Source organism: Phalacrocorax carbo, chromosome 2, assembly GCF_963921805.1.
Source record: "Phalacrocorax carbo chromosome 2, bPhaCar2.1, whole genome shotgun sequence".
NCBI classification, from domain to species: domain Eukaryota; kingdom Metazoa; phylum Chordata; class Aves; order Suliformes; family Phalacrocoracidae; genus Phalacrocorax; species Phalacrocorax carbo.
In genome coordinates this window covers 38173361-38196500 of record NC_087514.1, presented here as the reverse complement: position 1 = coordinate 38196500, position 23140 = coordinate 38173361, and the positions used below count along the sequence as shown (strand labels likewise).

At 40.5% G+C, this 23140-nt stretch overlaps 1 protein-coding gene across 3 annotated transcripts in view; it reads right to left on the bottom strand.

The window, feature by feature from the left end:
* Positions 1–23140, bottom strand: part of CPA6 (carboxypeptidase A6) — an 85215-nt gene that overhangs the window by 30592 nt on the left and 31483 nt on the right. For all 3 annotated transcript variants that reach the window (XM_064442584.1, XM_064442583.1, XM_064442585.1), the window contains exons 2-3: positions 16530–16605; positions 3275–3399 (exon numbers count right to left, since the gene is read on the bottom strand). In XM_064442584.1, coding sequence (XP_064298654.1) covers positions 3275–3399; positions 16530–16605 — 201 coding nt within the window. The remainder of the gene's footprint in view (positions 1–3274; positions 3400–16529; positions 16606–23140) is intronic.

The window sequence follows — 23140 nt, the reverse complement described above, 5'->3', positions numbered from 1 at the left end:
AGAATAATGTAAATAACGTAGCCAATGTGAAGAAGAAACCACTTTCATTTCTTTATGGAGCAGCATTTGCTGTCTTCTTTTATAATCCAGTTATATTACATGATCATGGATCTTCAAAGATTAATTTCAAAACCAAATAAAAAAATCTTTTTAGGCTTAGAAAAACAAACACATACTTTCTCTTGGGAGTTGTTGTACTGGCAGGGAACATTACATATACCTACAAGTTGTAGAGGCAAAACAAAAAAATGAAGAACTTGATGGCATTATCATTCTGTCTGAAACTCAACAAACAACAAAGAAAAAATATCAAGTGTGGTTTGTTGTTTACTCTGCAATATTTGCTTGCCAGTTATTGTAAAATAGCTCCATAAAAACATGAAACAATACTAAATAAAAATTAAATATGTTCGCATAAAAAGTGAGAGGTTCTTTGCATTAAGAGCAAAATGCAACAAAAGTGGTGTAAGCTGTAAATTTTCTTATTTTATGGCAAAACCAAATAATGATACAAATATAAAAATATCATATAGAAAACATCTAAAAAGAATTGTATTGAAGAAGTTGGAGCATCTATCCTTTCCATCACACAGCGGCAGGAACTGGGAATATCATCAAAGACATCAGTTACAACATCGCTGTAAAACTGAGAGTCATCCTTGCATACCACCTTCTCTTAAAGCATGGCAATGTATAATCACCATACCACTAATTTATCGTTCCTGTAAAATGATGGTCACATTCAACATTTTAAAGTTTTATAGGCATTAGCTGCAATGATTGGAAAAAGATGGAAAGAAACTGCATTCACTCTGATCCTAACTCAGCTGTGAAGCAGATACCTCAAAGGTAATAGGTCTGTCTACACATAATATCAGAGTAAAGGTTATCTTCATCTTCAGATGTATTAGTGAAGTAATTGTATAATTAGGAATTACATTGTTCTACATCAGCAACTGTCATTAAGCAAACTAAGGACTTATAGTCTTGACTTGCAAAGTGCTATATGCTCTAAGACAAGTACTGTAAAAAAAGTACTGTAAAAAGCAGTTAAATTAAAGCAGTGGTTTTATTCAAGTCATTAAGACATTTGTTAAAAAAATACTTGCTGAATTCTGATTAGTGTAAGTACCTACAAGGATCAAGCTCTGTTCACTTTTACATTAATATATTTAATTTCACAGTTCCTGATTGTTCATGCATCTGTACTCCAAATGAGACTTTATAATCTTTCTTTACTCTTAAATGACTGTGTACTGTTTGTGCTGGTAACACAAAGGCTCTTAAGTCCCTCAAGTCTGAATACAACCTAAGTGGCTTCATTGGCAGAGAACTTACAACTGAGGTAACTCGGTGCCGTAAGAGTTTATGTGATGCCTGGCTTGTTTTCATGACCATCTTGTCATAATGTCAAACACTGGGACAGATAAGCCTGTCTTAATGGGGAAGGGCTGGTGACCTTGTTCATTGTTAGGGCTGCTTAATGCTTCCTGTCTTTAGAAATTTGTCATAATTTAGCCAAGTGTCACTCTGTTTACATGGTGTTTGCCTCAGATTTTCCAGTTCCAAATGGAATTTAGCAATTTAACTCCTTTGCAAAGAGTGTGTCAAAACCAAAATTAAAAAAAAAAAAATTGTGAAAAACAGCCATGAGAAAAGGAGCTGTGTGAAACCTTGCCTAGGGCCTCAGCCCCTTGGCTGCGGAGCTGCACACCAGCTCAGGGCTGCGGTGCCCACCCCATCTGTGCTGCGGTCCTGGCTGTGCCAGCCGCCCTGGCAGCCCTGCTCCTGCCGCTCCCCGACTACATCTGTGGCTGCGAATCCTGCTGCCCCTTGTGGAGTTACAGATCTCAGGAGGCTTGTCAGGACGAGCACATGCTCCTCTGAGACTATGTGGGGTTTTGCTTTTGATGGCTGGGACCCAGCGGACAAGAAGCCTGAAATGAGCAGCAGGGAGATGAAGAAGGAGAGCAAAGAAACAGTCTGGAGCTGACAAAATTCTGCCTGGCTTCCTCCTAAGCGCACACAGCTTGTGCGCTAAATGTCAGAGGAAATTTGCCCTGTGGAAAATTAATGTAATGTTGTCCTAGTATTTGTAGCACGTTGTTTCAGGTAAACTGCAGAGACCCTTTGCTCTTGCAGTTCTTACGCTCGCACACTCTGCTTTGCAACCTAAGTAAAGGTCTTCAAGTACAGGGAGTGTTTATAACACATGTAAAATGGCCTTCTGTCATTTCATTAAAGGTGATTACCGTGAGCAGGAACAGCAGCAGACGTGAATACAACTGCCAGGGCACAGTAATTAGGGGACATTTTTTATATAAGCACAGGAAAACAATTACAGAAATCCCCATCTCATTTTTAAACACAAGCAAAACTGAAGCAGTGCTGAACCCACATGAAAGTCACTCTGAACTTCAGCTACCAGGCCTGAGTAATTAATTTCCTTATGTTTGTTTTTGCATTTTTAGAACAACAAATTAAGAAGAGACCATTGTTATAATAAAAATGGCATTCTGAGAAGAGTACATATAATATAGAACATGATTTGCACCATCCTTTTCTCACTGAGAAATAAGTATAAATAGCCTCATGCAGGGCTTTATTCAGCAAATGTTTGAGTATTCAAATAACTCATCAGTTGATTATTCAGATCTCAGGGAATCCAGATCTTGGGGATTATTCATCTCAGGGAAATGGCTTTAATGACAAGATCATTACTCTTGTCTAGTATATAATATTGATAAATATGAAATGGCAAGTACACTCCAAAACTGTCTTGAATGCTTTTAAGAAATGCTATAAATGATGCGTGAGCCTTAGCATGTATTTGTTCTGTATCACTTGCGTTGGGTCATGAGGAATGAAGAATTATGAAGCAGAACTAGTACATTCCTTTATAATTCATGAAGAAGGCTTGCCTATGCGTTCGCACCACACTTGTAAACAAACCTTGCTTCTGTTAAATACAGAGAGGCAAAGCAGGCTGTAGAATTAGTAATTGCAATCCCTCTCTTAACAGATGTGATTTCATATACATTGAAAACACTTCAGCTTGACTCCAAAGGAGGACATTTAATTAAAACTGCCTGCCTGTGGGAGATTTTCTGTTCTCCCATTAAAATGCTTGTTTTCTTGGCAATGTTTAGCTGTCTGCCAGTCTAATTGCTATGATGTGGAACGTATTTTCAAGTGCACTTGGCGTGGTAGAGGCAGAACTGCCTTGGAGGCCAGATCTCTGGAGTGAGGCACAGAAAGCAAAGCACAGGCTTACGTGTACTGGATGTTTGCTTGCTGGAGGTAGGGCAGCAGGCTTCGGGACGTGTTCTGCGGTACTCGCACATCGGTGACCGTACCTTCGATGATGTGGAAAGGGCTGCTGGGCTGCCACAGGTCCACCTGTAGTGCAGGAACCAACCTGTAATTCATATGCATTCAGTGTAGGTGGGGAAATCGCTTGAAGCTATGTAGGCAAACACTTTAGGCATGGTATAGACAATAAAACTGTATTGGCTGGTCCAGCTCGACATCTATGCTAATGGAGCAGATTTTGAAGAATTATTGTGTCCATCTTACCACAACTCCCATGGGACATTTGCCAACAGGAAGAGAGAATGATCTCAGGAATACGCCTCCTCAAACAGCTCAAAACAAAAGCTACCTCCAGCTTCATGTGCCTTCTCAGACTAATATACGTCCTGTACATCCCCTATGTATTAGCTCCTATTGAGTCCACGAGTCTTTTTTATTTCACAATGTATTTTCTATGTTCACTAAGACAGTAAAAGAAAAGAACGCTCAAGAGAGGTAGAAAGTGTAGCGTATACCAGTATTGTTTGCAAAGCGTACCCAAGTTTTGTTCTTGATGATAAGCACATCAAAATTCAGTAACAGAAGGTCACCAATACTATGAAGGAAGCTGTGATCTACCCAATAATTTTATATGAAATGTCAGAATAACAGTATTTATTATACAAGATAATTAAATGATAAACCAAGATAATTAAATTATTGCAATCTTGTAAAAACCGATAGCTACTAAATGATACTACAGTTATTAATGTGCTATCTCTGTGTATACCTAAAGGATGCTTCTTGTCCGTTTTACTTTCTTTTGTTGCCAAATCTGAAATACACTTGGAAACTTTAGCCCAGAACATGAATTTTCAAGAAATCAAGAAAGTTTGCAAACAGGGATTTGAAACTTGGTGTTCTGCACCCTGTAGCCAAGCGGTGGTGTACTGCTCAGCGGTACCAGCAACAGATGCACATACTCTTCAACAGAGGTGAGAACAGTTCCTCCTCAGCCAGTGGCAACAAGACAAGTTAACAAACCTCTTCCCAGAGCTGCTGGATAGTCACAGGGGACTATGGAAAAGTCTCTCAGCAACAACCTCTGTGTCAATGTGACAAATACGCATGTCAAGATACACAGGCCTTAAAATATATATAAGTTTGTAAGCTGAATACAAAGAGGGGAATAGATGGGGATTACCATGTCCCCCCATTTCTTAAAGAGAATTTAAAAAGAATTAATACTTATAAGTATCTTTGGAAGTTTATTGCAATCAGTTGTGTTAGGCCATATTGATTAAAGTCATGGATGCAGCTCATAAGTGTCCCTTGCCTTACCTGCTTTCCAGGTTTCTAGGAAGTGTTTTATAATCCTGACTCCTTCTATGCCATACAAGTTATTTTGAAAATATCAAATATATTTCACCTGGTCTTGCTATGAACCTCGTTTGAGAAGAGAGTACAATCTTGCAACAGGGGTTTAGCTCCCACCATTTCTCAAATGGCCCTGAGAAAGAATATTCTGATTACCAAGAAGGCATCCAATGCTGAACCTGATGCTACCTCTTCAAGCAGTAGTGACTTTAGTCCAGTTAATCCAATTAAATGGCTGTTACTTTGGAAGGAGAAAAACTGAAACACATGGGCAGCCTCTTCTATTCCTGCCAAAACCACCCTTTGTTTCACGCTGCCACAATATGGTCTATGGATCCGTGTGGTAGTGGTGGGTGGGTGCAGCATCTTTTGAAGTCTAACACCAGGACTGGCAAAGTTCACGAGACTTGTGAAGCTGACAGCAGCTATGACAGATGGTCAGTAGAAACTGAACTCATGAATTAAATGGTGCTAAAAGCTGCTTATAAATAAAGATCCTCTCACCTTATGTTTATTAGTTTATCTATCTTTCGTATTTTGATTAATTATAGGCATCCAGTGAAATTCCCCCCTAATTTAACATGGTTGATTTCACACATGGTTAATTAGAAATGCATATTTGACTTTTCAGATTTATCCCTAAAAATACACATCACGGAGGGTAGATTTATTGCTCTTGGAGTAACAGCATATCAATCAGCTCAGCTTGAGCCATCCTTATAAAAATATCAACACATTGTTATACACAAGATAAGAACAACTGAAGTGTCTCCCGGCCAACTGCAATATCTAAGCAAAAAAACCCTGGAAATAGAAGTTACAAAAACAAACAAAAAAAGAAAAATCATGATTGAGATACTCCTGAAACTTGTCATTGTTCTTGAGAGTTACTGAGGATTAATTTTTTTACCAGCTGCAAGGGAATATCAAAAGCAGAAGCAATCTTCTTGTAACTAATGAAATCAGCTGTATATTGCACACCACTATCCTCTTTTGGTGAAAATGCAATATTTCATTCCTGGCGTTGTCCTGGAAGCGAGACAAAAAAATCCCATTTTTAGAATGCAAATCACTCCTCTTCAGCTCAGTACCCTATTTGAGTAGTTTGATTTCATTTGGTTCCCACTTCTTATCCTTTGCAATGTAAACGAAGCATTCAGTGCTCATCTGGGAGATGTTACCTGTGCTGTCCAGAGCACCACTTCAATTGCTGACTTGGTTTTACTTTATAAAGCATATAACAAGAAACACGTTTCTCCAACAGATATCTTATTTATACCACAGCTTTCAGCTTGTCCTTGGCGTGACATAGAGAGAGCGCATGAAAACTGACAAACAGGAGATGGATTTCAGAGCAGGCATGTTTGGACTGAGCAAGTCCAACTATCCTTTACTCACTGTCAACTTTAGGAGGCTTCATCATTGCATCTCCCATGGATACTGAGGGCTCCATTGGAGTCATCACTCTTCTTGCTGCATTATTCCTCTGGCAAACATGCCTTGGATTTCAGCGCTGGGCTCTGCTGACTAGTGAGTGGTAGCGGTATTGTTATCCTATTCTCTTTACTATCTGCGACAGGGTGTTGTTATCCTTACACATTAGCTATTATATAGTATTACGGACGGTGTACCAGTCAGTGCCAAAAGGCATTTATTTGGTGTGCGGGTGGTGGGATTTGCTAGGTGCGGCGGAAGATTCTCCAGCTGCAAAATGAACAGATGCAGAAATCCTACAGAACCCCCTCAAAATTCACCTGGTGTCTTGAGGCTAGAGGAAAAGAGATATACTTTAGAGTATGTCTACAAACCTAAATATTATCATCTCCTTTGCAGGACTGTTTCCTTTGCATGTCTTTTCTTATCTGTCAGACAGCGGGTTGTCTTTAGAGGGTCTTGGGATGTTTTAAACCTCTGGACAATAAGCAGAGCCCAGGCAGGATTTTTCGGCAGGCTCAGACTTGGGACCTGCTGACCAATTACTCAGCACCTCCTGCTGCACTTCGGCATGACTCTGGGTACCTGTTCTCAGGGACAGTGGTGGCTCTGCAGATGCCCAGCGAATGCTCTTTCCCAGAATCTCACTAGAGGCACAAGCATCCTGACTTGCTTTCTATGAGAAGAAATGGTAGGTAAAAGCATACAGACAACCCCCTTTTCCCAGAGGTTTTAAACACATTATTGCTTTATTTAACAAAGAAGGTATAAAATATCATTAATCATTATTGCATAGTAAGTATTCTTTTTAACAGCACATTCTTTTTTCAACCTCACTCGTCATTTAAAAGTCCCTGGGATTCAACTTGTGCTTAGGAAAGCCAACAGTCTTAGGGTTTCTTTGTAGGCAGTTTCTCTTTAAACTGAGGTGTTAAAGACAGCTCAAGAATATAAATGTATCAGTTCTTACCTGGACACCTTCCAAGCTACAACAATCCTGAACTCATTAGTCATGTCTCTAGCTTTTGGTAAGTATGGTGATGAGAAGTCAGCAAAAGGCAAAAGGACAAATATTTTAAAAAGATTTGGGTGCCAAGCTAAGAAAATTCAGAATTTCTTCCAAAATTAAAAATTATGCAAATCATTTTCCAAGAACAAAAATATTTCATTGGTATAATCCTACATATCACAAGTGGTGTACACAAAGCTCTGTTGCCCTGCCAAGACAGAAACCAGAGCAGGGAGTTTTTTTCTTCACTAGTGCCAGGTTTTTCACCAGCTCATTCTTGTGCCTGTGGAAAGGGAGCCTGAAAAGACTCTCCTTGCTTTTTTCCAGGAATGCACTCATGGCTGCGTAAACCCCGCAGTCATTTTTTTCATTCAAGTCAGCAAGAGAAATCCCCAGCTTCTTTAGACCACATGGCTTAGTCTGGCTCATACTTTGTAATTCAAGCCATTTGCTTGGGCAGTAGCCTCCAGTTGTTCCTCAGTACCCTTTCGTAAACAGGTGTTTAATTTCTTCTTCCATTTAGCCTGGAAGGAAGATGCTTAGCACTCTCATCAGATCTGCAATTGTGTATCAGTCAAAAGAGATAATTGATGCTTGTCACTGAAAATAACTAGAATAACTCTGCCATAATTTACATTTAGTATCTGGACAAAATTGTTTATATGATTTATCTGTGTTACACCCCATGAAGACAACAATTTTATTATGCTTTATTACCTAGCAATTCCAGTTTTTATACTTATTGAGTTGTATACAGCAATACATGTGCCAAAGCTGGCCTTGTCCTTAACATCACTATGAAGAGATTCCTTTGAGAAATGTTGTCAACTGTAAAGTTCAGAAAATAATTATTGTTATGATGCCATCAGTTGAAATGGCTTGGCATTTCTGAGCCTCTTGTAAACAGGAGTGTGCTGTCAGTAATGCAAGCAGTGATGTTCTTTGCTCATGGGCTCTGTCAGCGTGTCATGGGCTCTCTCAGGATGTACTGGTTTTCCGTTTACATCTATATGCTTGTGTACAGGCACATAAACACCCTAAGCAGTCCTGAAACTCGTTAGATATGTTTTCAGTTAGAAATCTGGTAGTAGAAGGTAGAGAATAGAAGAAGTAGAAACTGCTCTAGTCTCACTGATGTTGTCAGAGGTCTGACTATCGGAGGCTTCATCACATAACATATAAGAAACATAGTCGCATATACGTATGTACACAAACACCCCGCACATGCACACGCATAGTGTGTAACAGAATTTTAGGCTTCTGTTGGTTCATTTGCAAAGAAAGAATGAATGAAGGAAGAATGACTCCTGTTGACTCTGGCCCTGGTGGATAGTTAGCTGTGTTAATAGCTGTGCTGTAGTTCACTTGCAAAGAGTAGAACTGTTCCTCTCTAGTGTCTTCACCCTTGCAAATATCTTCAGGATCAGGACTGATTTCATCCTCACTTGCTCCTGCCAATTAAGGAACTTAACTGACAGTCCTGACTGCAAATGTCCTTCAGCTGCCCTTTATGTGCAGCAAAATGGTCTAGTGGTAATTAAGCGTGGGATTCTCTCTGCTTTCTAGAAGGACTTATAAGGTAGTCCTAGTTGTTGGTGCAAAGTAATTTAAGTTGCTGATTGAGCACACTAGACATTTAATTGGCTCTAACTTTTCAGTATTTATTTGCTCTTCAGTGAGACTGGTAAGAATAATTGTGCCAATAAATCGGGATTGATTTGTGGGATTGCAGCAGCCATAATGCTGGCAGAAACAGAATGTGAACAATGCACAGCTTGAAGTTTTGAGTTTTGCAGATCTTTGTGGAACAGTAATGGTCTTGCCACTTTACTTACACTGGTATAATTTTACACAGAGCTCTCCACTGCAGAAAAGAACTTGTAGGCTATTCCTCAAGAGAGTCACTTAGGAAAAACTCATGCACGATTATACGGTAATTGAATATCCGTTCTTACAAGTACAGATGCCACTAGGCTAAGTATATTTGAAAGACATGAAACAGTCTTTAACAGACTCATTAGAAAAACCCAACCAAACCCCTATTTTGTTTCTTATTAAACTATTTATGGCTTGGTTCATTTTGTAGTTGTTGCTGCACTGCATAAGAAATGGAATAGTAAGCCCTGGTCTGATCCTGCTCCCACCGGGGCTGTGCTGATGACTTTGTTGAGATTGAACTCAGACTTCCTCACCAGTAAAAGGGGAAGCAGATTCCTCCCATCTCAGTCCAGGCTTTCTGCATCTTGTGAGAACAATACACTCACTACCTGGGCTCTCTTTTTCTATCTTTCATCTTTCTACTAAAGTTTTCCTGGAACAACGTTTTTCTTCTGAGCTTGGCAAGTGGTTTACAGGCACGTATTCTTATATATTGATGGATAACTTCTGCTGTCCCCTGATGCTCCCTGTGCATCTGAAATATTCTGCACATATTTGACTGGAGCCCTAACTATGAGTTAGGGCAAAATCTGGACCGATGACTAAAGCATGTGGCTACATAGATATATTTGCTGTATGTGCAAAGTAAAATGCACACAGCCATGGCTACTGAGCTAATTCTTTTCTTCCACAAAGTAGGCATATCTCCATTTGGGCTGACAGGCTTTCTTACTGCGTTTTCAGATGGGCTTTTGTTCTCTGAAGCCTTTTTCAGCATTTGCCTATGGAGCTGTAACTATCAGATTTATAGCCAAGTGATCCTTTTCCCCTATGAGATATTTTTCTGATTCCCTGAGCTGCAATGACAGGATCAATTCAGGGATTACAATGGATAAGCAGCTGCTGGAGGGGCTAGAAAACAAACAAAAGGGAATGGAGTTGTGACTTCAAGGCCTGCTAGGCTGGCTCCTCCCAAAGTTAAAGAAGTGCCTAGCTGTGCCCAGGAATTCCTTTTGTAAAAGCTATTGAAGAATGAGTGGTCTAACTCTATTATGCCAGGAATGTTCACAGAGCAGTAGCTGCTTTGCTACCTATACAAACAGCCCCGATCCCAGTCAGGCGTATGTGATAAAAAGTGCTTGTAGGCCACCGATGGAGTAGAAGTTATCAGTCAAGACTCAAATGAAGTAGCACTTCAAAAATAATGCTTACAAAGGAAAATTCCAGAGCAGATAAACAGAATCTGCTGGGTCTGAGGACCTGAGCAAATCCTACTTTCTTTGCAAAGCCCTTGGGAATGTGGCATTTGTTTCTGTCAGTCAGGTCCAACAGAATTAAAACCCTGAAAGGGCTCATAAATCAGCAACAGGCTCCTCAAATTGTCTCCTGAACAAGACAGAGCAGGAGACAATAGCCAGTCACTGGAGAGGTGTATGAGGCTGAGGGGGACAACGGCTGGACAAGAGGAGCCCTAGGGGACAGAGTGGGCAGTTCTGTAATACTCAGGTCACTGTGGTACTAACATCCTAAATTTCTCTTTCGTTTGTTGATTACTGTAATAATTTGCAAATGACGAGTGTGAAACAGTGAACCTCCAAAAAGGTATTTCTGGTCTTAAACACTGGATCAGGAACGAAGATTTGTACCGTATTTATAAAAAGAGATAGTATTTATAAGAGCAAAGGACTGCAGCAGAACATCTAAACTTTAAGATGATGTTAGAGCAGCAGCCGATCCAAAAACTGTGACGGTGATCTATAGCTAGAAAATTAAATAACTCAATAAGTTTGTGCTTGAGTTGCAGAAGAATTTGCTGCATTTTAGTGTATCACATCCATATGAAAATGTTCCTTAACACTGCTATGCAACTTACTTGTCATCTAACATGAAAGTTGGAGGAGGAGCTCCACCATCATTTACCCCTGTCATACTCACCATCACATCTGCTCCAGTGGTCTTTGGCACAGGGACTGTGCAAAACGTGTTCAAGGGTGTGGGGTGCTACGACTGGCGGGAAGCACAGTTACCAGGTTCTTATTTTTCTTCCCCACAGAAACTGAAAGAAACTTGCTGTAGGAACATGCTGGAGACAAGAGGTACAGAGTGCTGTATACACACCGATGGCATCTCCCAGCTGCTACCACCTTTGTCACTTAAGTGAAAAGCAGAAAATGACACCTGCTGCCTTGAAAAAGAGCACGACTCTCTGTTCCCCACCTGCCTAATTTCTTAAGACCTCAGACATGTATTTCCCTAAGAAACAGTTGGATACATCGCAGCGCACGATGCATAAGAGTTTTCTGAGAACCTGCTCTGGAGAGATGGTGGTACTGTGGTCCTGAAGGCAGGAGCTGGCAGGGGGAGCGCGGGGGACCCCGCTCTGCCTGGCTGGGGCAAGAGCGGTCGGGGCCAGAGCCACCTCCTGCTGTTTTGCAGGCTGGGATGGTGGCTGACTGAACTCAGGACATTTAGACTTCCTTTTTGCTTTGTTACTGTGGATGAGTTTATAGTGAACACATGCACACATTGAACACATGCAATTTTAAGCAACTTTACAGAACTCACAGCAGACAAATTTTAATCTGTAGGGCTGGCTATTTTTACTGGCTGTGCAGGTCTACATACTATGTTCACCCCATCAGGGAAAAAGCAATATTTTGTCACCCAGAAGTTAACAGAACCAGCCAATGAAGGAATCAATTTATAGTAATGATTAATAAGAAAGCACTGTGGGCAATGGAGCTACAGACCAAAACTAATTTGTGGAAATTACTCAGCAAGTGATTATGACTAATGTGGTTTGCCTTTGGGCAATTCATGAACCAAAAGTTAAATGTGTGGAATGAAACATTCATTATCCATTATTCACTCACTATAGGCAATGGCATTTGTACTGTAGCAGAGCCTATACACTTCAGGCAGGTTTCAGGGTTTTATTACACTAAGCATTATAAGGACTTTTTTTTTTTCTTAAAAATAAAGGGGAAAATATCCCTCTTAAAGAGCTCCAGATGCTAGATTTAAAAAGTCTGAAGGGACTACACCTTCTGTAAAAGTGTGTGAGTTAAACTTACAGCTCAGGTATTGGTAGAAAGAGATCAAAAGGTTTCCATGTGGACTAAAGCCCCTGAGTAGTAATCCAATGTCTTCTGTGAGTTTTGTTGCTTACACTGTGGCTAGACTGTCACTTTTGCCCAAGTTAATTACTGGCAGCATATTCTGAGATAATTCAAAGACATGAAGACATATTGTCAATTCCAAGATGATGCTTCAAGGATGTCTCAGTGTAGGTTTCTGTAAATGCACATTCAGGAAAGGACTCCTTTTGTGCCTGATCCTTTTCCCAAAAGGGATGGGCCTTGCAACCTGCTGACTTCTATGGCACTGGCTTCAGCATGGCAGAAGGCAAAGATCTCCCCACTTCTTTCCCCACTACCCTGGTGTTTCTTTCTGAATGAAAGCAGCTAGAGCAGACTGTAAATTACAAAATCTACTCAGGAAAAACCAGTGGTAAGGACAGTAATTAAGAAACAGGCAGATAAAACAAAATGAGTAAAAAGATACATTGCCACTTTTTCTAGCACCCGTTTATTTTCTTCCTGATTGTTTTCCCTTTGTCCAAATCAGTGGGCAATAAGAAGGGGTATCTTTGCATTTGCTTAATTCTCTGCCTGACACCAAAATACGCTACTTTGTAGCAGGACCACCAGGATAATTTTCTCAAACTTCAGAAGGATACGCTTATTTGAACTGGACGGAGATGAGTTTTCCTTTTAATTCTCTGGATTATGAAAGACAGGCCAGAAGCAAAGGCTAAGTGACTCTGTCTCACAAATGTAGATTTTAAAGGCAGAAGGAAATGGCTGGAATAAACACAGAACACCACAAATTTATAGTAAAGCTCCCTCCACCGGTGAGGAGAGAGCTTGGGACAGGAAGGATTGTATTCTCTTTCCCTTGCCAGATAGATGGTCTGTTGTATGCAAGGAAATCCTGCAACAAGAATATGATCCATTTGTGCAGAATCTACTCTGTGTTTGCACCGTCCTGGGAATTTACTGAAAACATTTGAGTTGCGCGTGGATCTCACTGGGGGCAAACTGGACCCCCCAAACTTGACTTTTGCACTGCAGTTTCTGTGTTTCTTTGGGTTGACTAATAGGGACTAATCCTGACATCGCTAGAGAGCATAACCTTTGGTACGTTTGAAATATACCTCATCTCTAACAGACCAACTTGCCAGGGTAGAGAAACATATGTCTGAATTGAAGCCCAAGTGCAGGTATCCTTCTCACTTCAAGAATGAAAGTGATGTAACTTCTATTTTCACTGGCTTTTCTTCTTCTAATACTGACAATGGTGGAGAATAATATCAGGCTGTATCATAACTCAGGCTGAAGTCTCCAAAAATGGATTTAAATAAAACATTAACGTTCTTCAATAGACCAACTACTTGCAGTTAATCCCAAAACACTTCCTCTGAAAAAAAGTGAAATTGATGGTATTTGACAGTTATTTAGGTACAAAACTGTTGTGTCTTGAAAGGATCCTAGTTCCAGCTTTATTTTTCCCTTGAGGAACAGAACATGTGAGTAGTATGACAGGTTGGTATTAATTTATTGCTCAAACCAAAATGGATTCAAAGGAGATGTGTTGTAAACCAATTCTGGCTTTCTGACTCTCAAATGTAAACATCCAAAGTGCAGTACTTGTAGTTACAGCAATTTGTGTATCTCTTTTTGATCCCCCTGTTCACAGCTCTGTTTGTCAGACATACTGTTGTATGACAGCAACAGGACTATATCTGGGCTTTGTTTGTCGCTTATTTTGCACTATTGGGGTTTTTTTTGTGCACTGTCTTCTATTTTCTCCTAAGCACATTATCAGCATTGTGCTTAAAGACTCATGTTTGAAAAATTGAATGTAAGCCCACTGTCAGTTGTTTCCAACTCTGGAAGTCTGGGGGCGGGGGAAGGACAGGGGAGACTGATACGGAGACTTAAAAAATTGCACAACTCTAAATACATGGTTCTTCAGAGGGGCTGATGACTTGCAGCCGCTACTGACTTTTGCTGGTATTGTGAGCACTTGGCACTCGTAGGAAGTGTCATTGCTGATCCACTCCTTCATGAGTGAATAACCTGAGATTTATTATTTTTTAAAAAAAGATAATGGTAAGTTAATGTTAAACATATCCATTACTTGTTAGCCCCCCAGGTGTCTCTTTCTGTCTGACCCTGGGTAAATGGGCAGCGAAGCAGCTGCAGATGGAAGAGCCCTAAGACCTGAAATGGAGCCAAACCTGGCCTGCTCTCATGAAACTGGGTGTAAATACTCTCTCTTTTTTGAATCTTCCCTTCAACCTACTCAGCTTACTACCTCGTCAGAATCAATCACTTTCTAATTAACTAGTCAGATTCTGATGCAGTTTGCCAAAATTTTATTATCCTGCTCTCAGAGTTATAGCATGTAATTATTTGTTCAAGTTTCTACTGCTCCCACTTTGATGGAATTGGGTGAAGGAATCTCTTTCTGGGAGCCTAAGGGAGCTCTGTAATGAGAAACAGTTGCAGGAAGGTGAGTAACCCTTTCGCTTCGCAGGGTTTGCAATATGAGGTGAAAGGGAAAAACACATGTGCTCCCCCTTTATGTTCCAGCATCCAGGGGGAAGAAATTAATGCAAAAACCAGCTTCCACATGTATTTCTTGGGTTTACAGTTAGATTTTTTTTTCCTAATTGGGAGTAAAGCAATTATCCTTTTTGGGGTATTACAGTAACATTCACAGTTGAAGGTCAGGCCCTTAGCAAGCACTGCAGACACAAATATAAGACAATATTCTTTGGGAGGGTTGGGCATTACAGTACAAAGTGCTATAATACATAGGATTGAACACTGCCTCTGTTGAACACTGAAATTCCTCATGCAACCTGTGCACAGGTTGGATGTCCTGAGAATGGGATTTACAAAAGATAGTATCTTGAATGGGCAACTAACTGAACATATTGTTAAGAAATGCAGAGGTGATGAAAAGACCCTCAGCCTTTCTACTTAAAGATAGTAAGGCATCAATGTCTGGACTGCTGGAATATTTGCAGCAGTAAGTCTTCTGGGCTGAGGTACCTAAGGCAGCTCTGTCTACTTGTTATAAAATGGCAGCAAAAAAGCTTCATCATAACTGAAAGATGGAATTCTTTTCAGGAGGGTGTAAGAGGTCTTCTAAGATCTTAATTTTGTTTGATTTGGTATGTAGATTGAGATTCGATTTACTTGTATCACAGATGTTATCTATTGGACTAGAAAATTACATGCACCTTCATTCTTTGACTCACTGAGAACACAATCATTTACACAAGGTTTCAACAGAGACAGAGATACAACACAGGCTGCCTAATAGTTCGCCGGAGTTGAAGGCAGTGAGCAGCCCAGAGGTTTTGCACATGCTCCCATCACTTTGGTACCACTGGTGCTCTGCTGTGATCCAAGACTGTCACAGGACTGCCAAAATTACCAACCTGTTCCTTTGTGTATGTCCATCTGGCTCTTTTCAGCCAGACACAAATGAAGGCTCGCTGTGCCAGATGATTTCAGCTTCTGCCCGTGCTGCCTGTAAGGCTGCCCATCAAACTCCTTTACCTTCATAGGTACAGGGAGAAGTAAACTGTTGCCTGCCAGGTTCAAGCAAAGTATGAGCTAACACAGGGGAAGAGGCAGAGCCTGGGACTCACGTTCAACTCCAGGAACATACTCAACATGGTGATCAAGTTGTTACTTCCCTGGTTCTGCTCTGGTTAGGCTGTGTTTTGGAGGCTATTAATGAGGCTTGCTGCTCCCCCAGTGCCTGAGGGCAGCCATGTGCATGGTGCAGTCCTTTCCATGCTGTCGCAGGGGCCAGGGACTTGGCTTACAGGTACTCGGCTTACAGGTACTCCCCATCCTCCTCTGACATAATGGGCCAAACTGCTGTGGAAAGACTGCCTGTGCCTTTGCTAGCTGTGCCAGCAAAGCAGCACTCTGCAGGGTGCTCTTGTGCTGCGCTACCACAGTGGCACCATTGCTTTTCATTTATATTTGCAGGTAAAGGCCAGGGAAGGAATTTTTTGGCTTGTTAGTGAGTCTCACAGACACTTTCTCAACTGCCTCCAGAAAATGATTCTGCCAGAGAGATCCTCAGAGAGAAGTCCCCTCCTTTTTCCTATTCTGGTGTGTGTTCACATCTTGAATTAACTCACTGTTAAACCATCAGCCAGATAATGAAGCATGCAACTATGTATGGTAGCAAGAAGTGGAAGAGTGAAAAAAGCAAATTTGCAAGTGTGGCACTTCTATTATTTTAAGGCAATACATGTTTCTTGTTAAAATTGCCAGGCATGATGAATTTAATTCCTACACTATTTTATTGGGAAATTAGCAATTTAATGGGCAAAGGCTGCTTTCCAGAGTATAAAATAGCTTGAAGTGCCAAATGAAAGGCGTGTCAGTTAACCCACTACAGTCTTCAAAAAAGATCAGAAAAAGAAGATTAAAATAATCAAACTCACCTTAAGCCTGTTAAATGCAGCCCTCAGGATCTGTGTTTCCCTCGCGTTCTCAGGAACAACACGTATGACTTTATCACTGCCAATAACAGAACATTGAATTGACACTTTAAGGTTCTTTGCAGCAGCACAGTGCAACAGTAAATAGGTTCAGGTAGCTACCGTCCTTTTTCAGCATCTGCAAAATGTCAGGTGAACTGGAGGTCTGCTTCTAAACTTGCTCTCTGGGTTATGCACTTCCATAAAAATGATTTGCTCTTTACAGATCAGGTTGTCAGCTTGACCTTCCATGTCTATGTTAATGATTTATTCATTCGTTCTAATTTAAACCATTCAGGCTGACATCTTCCATACTAAATATCTGCCTCAGATCAAAGAAATTATTTTTTTGGCCAAAACAAATAACCTGTTTCTGAGGTCAAGATTAGGTAAGATACATTGCTTTTGTATGTTTAAACATTCAATGGGCTTTGAAGAGCCTTGCGTCTCATGTGTTAAAGAGGGGACTTGACTTTAGAAGAGAGGTGACCTTCATATCAGGGGCATGCCTTTTGCTTTATCCATTAAATCTTGCACAAATTTTGTGAAATTAATAGCCGTTCATACATGCTCAGAAGGTTCTAGAAAACAGCTGCTCACTTTATGCACTTTCTTTAGCAGATCTCAATGAGTGTAACTTTGCAAACAGGAAACAAGAAACTGAAGAGCTGTCCAGTCAATGACCACCATCCATGTCATAAACTATGGGAGGCTGGAGACCACAGAAAATATAGGGACCGATCATATAACTAAGACATCATCATCATCATAATCCATACACAAGAGGGCTGAAATAAATATGTGCAGGCAACGCTAATTCCAGCATTTTCCTACATTTTGAGTTCTTGAATTTGTACCGTTGGTACTCAATACTTCTCTTCCAAGAGACCTTGAAGGTCATGCATGTCTTTATTTCTACAGTTCCGTCCACTAGCCATAACCCCCTTTTAAAAAATTTCTTTATCTCCAGCTTCCTCATTATCTGGGATTTTTATGCAGTAGAATTTCCCTTGACCTTGGGAGAAGTTTGACCCTTAAATATATTGTGAACTCTCCTACTTTCCTGAAGCTTCTGAGTCTGCTGAGAAGATATTTGGCCAACTAGAAGCAACACTGGTCAGTGTGCATTTACTGGTCTCACTGCTTTAGGAAGGCTCCCAAGCCGCTGCTGTTCTCAGCAAGCAGGCACCAGCCCTTGCCTCTGGGGTACAGCAGCTACAGCTCTGGTAGGACTCATCGTTGTTGCAAGAGTCCTTAATGCATATATAGATAAGCATTAAATATCGCCAGTAAGTGGTTCAGAAGAATGCATTGGTTGTTGGGTTTAATAAATACTGAATTGTGAAATGGCTTACTACACCTCTTTCTGGCAGCCATTTTCCGTTCCCCCATTCTTCTTTAGTCTTTTCTCTCCAGTCAACATGCACTCCCCTTGATTAGTCTCTGATCCTTCTTTCTGTCTGAGCTCTTCAGTTTTGGTTCTCACCCCTGCTGAGCTTTCCCTGTGGATAGGTCCCAAGCCATAAAACTTCTAAGTCTTCCAACAGTTTAATGGCCTTAAAGTTTTTGGTCTGGTGAGACTCTAGGTTATGGCTGCAATAACACTGATGTACTGAGATGTGGATTTCAGTCCATTCTGCTTGGCTGCTGTTGACCTTACTTGACAAATGGTCTACGCCTAAGAAGGAAGATTTCTGAAAGCACTATTGTTATAATTTGGCAGCTCTAAATTTTTAGGGGAAATTACTATGCTTCCAGGCCAAGTTTAACCTTCTGTATAGGAACTTACACAGAAAGGAATAAGCCTCTTAGAGTGCTACAACTGCTGCATCTTTTCAAAGAAAATAGATGCTTTTAATTTATCATACATGTAACAGTAATATTATTTCCCATTACTCATTTCTTTCAGAGCATTAAATAGCTGTTAAGAAGGAAATGGGTAAAAAGAAGTAATGATTGCCCAGGACATGTGAAGGTGAAGTAACTAATAAAGATTCATTGGCCTTTCTGGAAGGACTGGGACAACCAGCATATAAAAACCAGATTTTAATGAAATAAGTAGCTAAGCATGTGTTATGCAGCTGTAATGGAATTTCGAAGGAACAGATATCACTTAGGTACTGCCTCGAATTAATACACATCACTCTAAACTGTCTTGGATTAGCTCAGTAACTCTGTCATTTCCAATGTGATGAAAGACCTGTCTTAAAGAGGAAAATATTGGTGCTGTGACAGATTGATCACTTGACACATTGTTGGGAAATACCTCAAGCTGTGGCTGGGTCTGCTGCTACAGAGCCCATAGCAAGCAGTTTAGCATACCTGGTAGTGTTAGTATTTTATGAAAAGACAGTTAAGCCATTATGACAAGGCACTTTCCTCTCTTGTACATGCAAGATTCAGGAATACACTGAATTCCGGAGAGCTATCTGCTAACACCCACTTCTGTAGGCTAGCCAGCCGGTGGATAATCATTATACATTCTTCAAAAAAGCACAGATACCAAATCCGGCTTTAGTCCTGATATCTACCAGTAAAGAACATAGTCCTAAGGTTATTTTTTAGCTTTACAGCATCCTTAGTTACATTTAACACTAAAGAAATCAATTACCTTAAACACTATTGAATACCCATTGAATTTGGGGTAGAAATCCAACAGCCTACCCAGTATTTAAGAACCAACAACAGAATCTACCAGATCATGGACTAATGTGACTGATAAATGTCAGCTGTACCCCAAACACTCAGAATCACCCCGTGGTGAGGTCACCTGCCATCCCTCATGTCTATCTGTTGAGGAGAAAGAAGTAAATGATCGTGTATACATCTAGGGAAAGTTGTGTTACCTGCAGACTTATGTCAGACTCTGTTGATGTATGCAGGCAAGGTTATTTTTCTAACCATAATGTCTCTAAACATTTTCTGTAAAGTCTATTTTTTTTAGATTCCTAAACAAACAGCAAGATGGGATATATTTTGTAGAAATCAATATAGAACTTTACATCCACCAGATCAAAGTTTCAATTTACCCCTAGCAACTAGGCTAATGGAATTTAAAGCTAGGAATTAATGAGATCATTTGAATTTTGTGTTAACAGAGTTGAAAGCCTTTGAAAGAGCAATACACAAGCTTTATGAAATGAACTGACCAGATGAGAGTGGTGAGCAAAGAGTAGAAGCCAGACTACTGGTGTCCCCAGAGACAGCCTTGTGTCTGAGCAAAACGGGTTAACAGTTGTTGGCTAGCACTGACATGCAATGACTTTTTTCTTCCTTCATTACCTCCTTATATTTTCAAGAACAGCATGAAAAATGATACAGCTGCTTTTGAAACACAGAATATGTTACATGGGCCTGGCAAGGGTGATATTCCCTGATGCCAGTGGGGACTAAAACCTATTGGTTTATTTCTTTGGCTCTTTTAATTTACTTTTTTTTCCATTTACTTCATAGTACTCATCTATGGACAGACCAGATGGATTAAATGAAACCATTCTGCAGCACATATACCACTTCTTTACTGATGGAATTAGTAGTTCTCTCTCATGAAACTTTCCTGCTGAAGTCAAATGGCATGAATTGCATTGATGTAAATTCCTCATTTCCTTCAGGAAAATCCTTCTTATTGTTTTATTTTCCTGACTAATATGAACTTTAATCAGCTCTCTCCTCTCTCATGGAATCCAATAAAGGAATGTTTACAAAGGCTTTACAAGGATTTTAAACACAGTTTGAGGAATGATATGTCATAAATCAAATGCCTATAGAAAAAATCAGAAAGAAAATAAACCCCGACTTACAAGCATCCATTCCTAAAGGTAGAGGAGGGATTATAGCTCATGAGAACAAGCTTCCATAGCTGCTGCACTTAAGTGGTTCATTAAGACTTGGGAACTAGCTACACACTTAAAGGCACATCTGAAAAAAGCTACAGCATGAAAGCCTCTCATCAACTCCCGATATGCCATCAGATATCATTTGTGATGAAAATCACAGATTCATTCCCTTTTCTCTGCTGAACTCTTCTGCTAGTCAAAATGTTAAGAAATACTCAAACATTCATTTCTATATCTCTCTTCATTACTGGGATGAAGAGTTTCAACTGGGAAGTCAATGCTGTTACAAAAACTACTTACTTAAATAAAGTTAGGCTCCCTCCTGAGACCTGATGAAGACATCTGGAAAGGGAATTTTACAAAACTCCCTGAGCCCTTCTTTATGGTTTTCTATATTACAGCAGATGCTGATGCAATCAGAAGAGAGCACCGTTTGTATTTTCTAGATAGCATTGCATATATTTTCTGCCTTTTAGTTATTATGGCAGAAACCCTGATGTTATTCCTGGTATAAGGAAGAGCCACCTAATCTATAATTTTGAATGAAAAACATTTGCCTGGGTAGTGTAGGCAGAAATGCCGAGGAGGCAAAATATGTATTGCAATGTATTTATCAGCATAGCACAGACGACTTCTCTGAAAACTGAATTTATATGCAAGTTGCCCGCTAATTCTCAGGCATGGGATATCTGAGTTTCATAGATGTTCTTCAGGTGCAAAAAGGGCTTCCTACTTTACCTAAGCAGAAAACTTTAGGGACTAAAACAATGCTATATTACTAGCACTCTTCCTTTAAACAGCTTCATTCAAGAGACAGATGGTCTGGAAAGGTTAATGTCTGCAGAAATTTCAGTTTTCATTCCAACTAAGGAACAATGCCTTTCCAAGCAACGCTGGCCTCCAATGGCTTGTGAACGTTGCACATACAGCCATCCAGCTCAAACACAGAAAGTGGGAACCAGTTGTTTCAGTGAATGTCTCTGTCTCAAGAATAAAAGTGTGTGTAGGGCAATCAATACCATCTTGCTTCACCATGGATCATCCAGTTGTATGCAAACAGAAGGGAGAAAGAAGGCAGTTACTCAGGGCAGAAAATAAGTAACAAGACAAATACACACTTAGGAGAAACAAACAGGCCAAAGTAAGAAAGTAGATGACAAGGAGTGCTAACCATGCAGTACTAAGGTATGCAAAAACTTGGGAGATGCCCATTTTGACCCATGGGAGAGGCTGTACTAGTCTGCTTAAATGAAAAAGCATGTACTCTCATTTGAATTCACTTCCTAAAAACTGCATTGTAATAACATGTTTGCATGAAACAGCTGATGACTGTTTAGCTTGGATATAATCCTTCCAATGACATATTACATCAAGCACAGCTACTTTTAAAGAAAGGACCATCATCATTCCAGTAACAGAGATTATTGAAAGAAGCTTCTGCTATAACCCCATCTGCTCCTTTATTTCCATGGCTCATATATTTCTCCAGTGAGTTGCTCTGTGCTTTGTATGGAAGTGATGAGTAGATGGTGATGCTGTCAGGCCTGGCATGGGTCTGGCAGTACCAAGATGCTTATCTGTCAGTCTGGGTGCTCCCCTGCCCAAACAGGAAGGCTTACCCCCATCCTCCCTCTTCTCCTGACTGCAGAGGCATGTTGGGCTTGTGTGGTGTGGCCAGACAAGCTTAGTTTACCATCGTGATTAGGTTGTGGCAATCAAGCACGGGGCTGCCCAGCCAGTGCCCCTGGACAGACATTATTACAACAGTTGCGTATATTTTTATCCCTTTTCCTGTTTTGATCCTCCCTTTTATCATGCTTGTACCTTGCTTTCTCTCTCCATCTCCTTGCAAATAAACAACTCAAGCCTAATTTATCTCAATTGGTCCCAGCTTTCCTACATCTGTACACAAATTTGGTATTTCTAGGTAATCCCGGCCTCAAATGGTATTACTGATAGGGCTACCTAGGTATTGTTGCCCCCCAGATGTCCCCGGTACTCCCCTTCAATTACCTGTGAAATTCAGCCATTTCTCACATAACCCCTCCTTTACCTCCTGCATGATCCAGATAGCCTTCAGAGTACTATCTGAAATTTTTGTCAGCTTCTCACACTGTCATACCCAGCAATTTCTTGTATCATGTGCCATAGTTTATCCATGTCCTGATCAGTTAGCTTAACCTCAGGCCAGGGTCTAGTCCACAGCCTGCATGTGCCTGCAGCCCCAGTCCTCCTCGATGCTAAAAGTCCACACAGAAGTTCATATGCTTTTCTGACCTTCAAAATTGCTTCAGTTCATTCTAAGCCCCATATACTTTTTCAGACAACTGCAGCAACTATTTCCAAATTAAGTGTCTTGGGACTCCACAGAGCAGATTTGCTCTTGATCTCAGTGAAATCAAAGAAAGAACACCAAGTCCGAAAGAGGGTTGTTACAGAATTTAGATAGCAAGAGCAGAAGGCTGAAGGGGCAAATGGTTCAGTGCTAGAGGTCTACATTAGATTTTTTGTGCTCCAATGTCCTTTAAGACTTGAGCAAACCATCACTGGTCATCTACAAGTCAAGTCAAATGCAGAATTGGCAGAAGGTTTCTTATACTGAGCTCCATATGCTTTATATCCAGGTTGCTGCCTGTCATTCAGTTGTAAAAACCGCACACTGAGTATTTGCTGGTGGACCGGCTTGTTTGGTGCCTCTCTGCCCCATCCGTTCCAATGGCCTGAGCAGGAGCCTGGGCT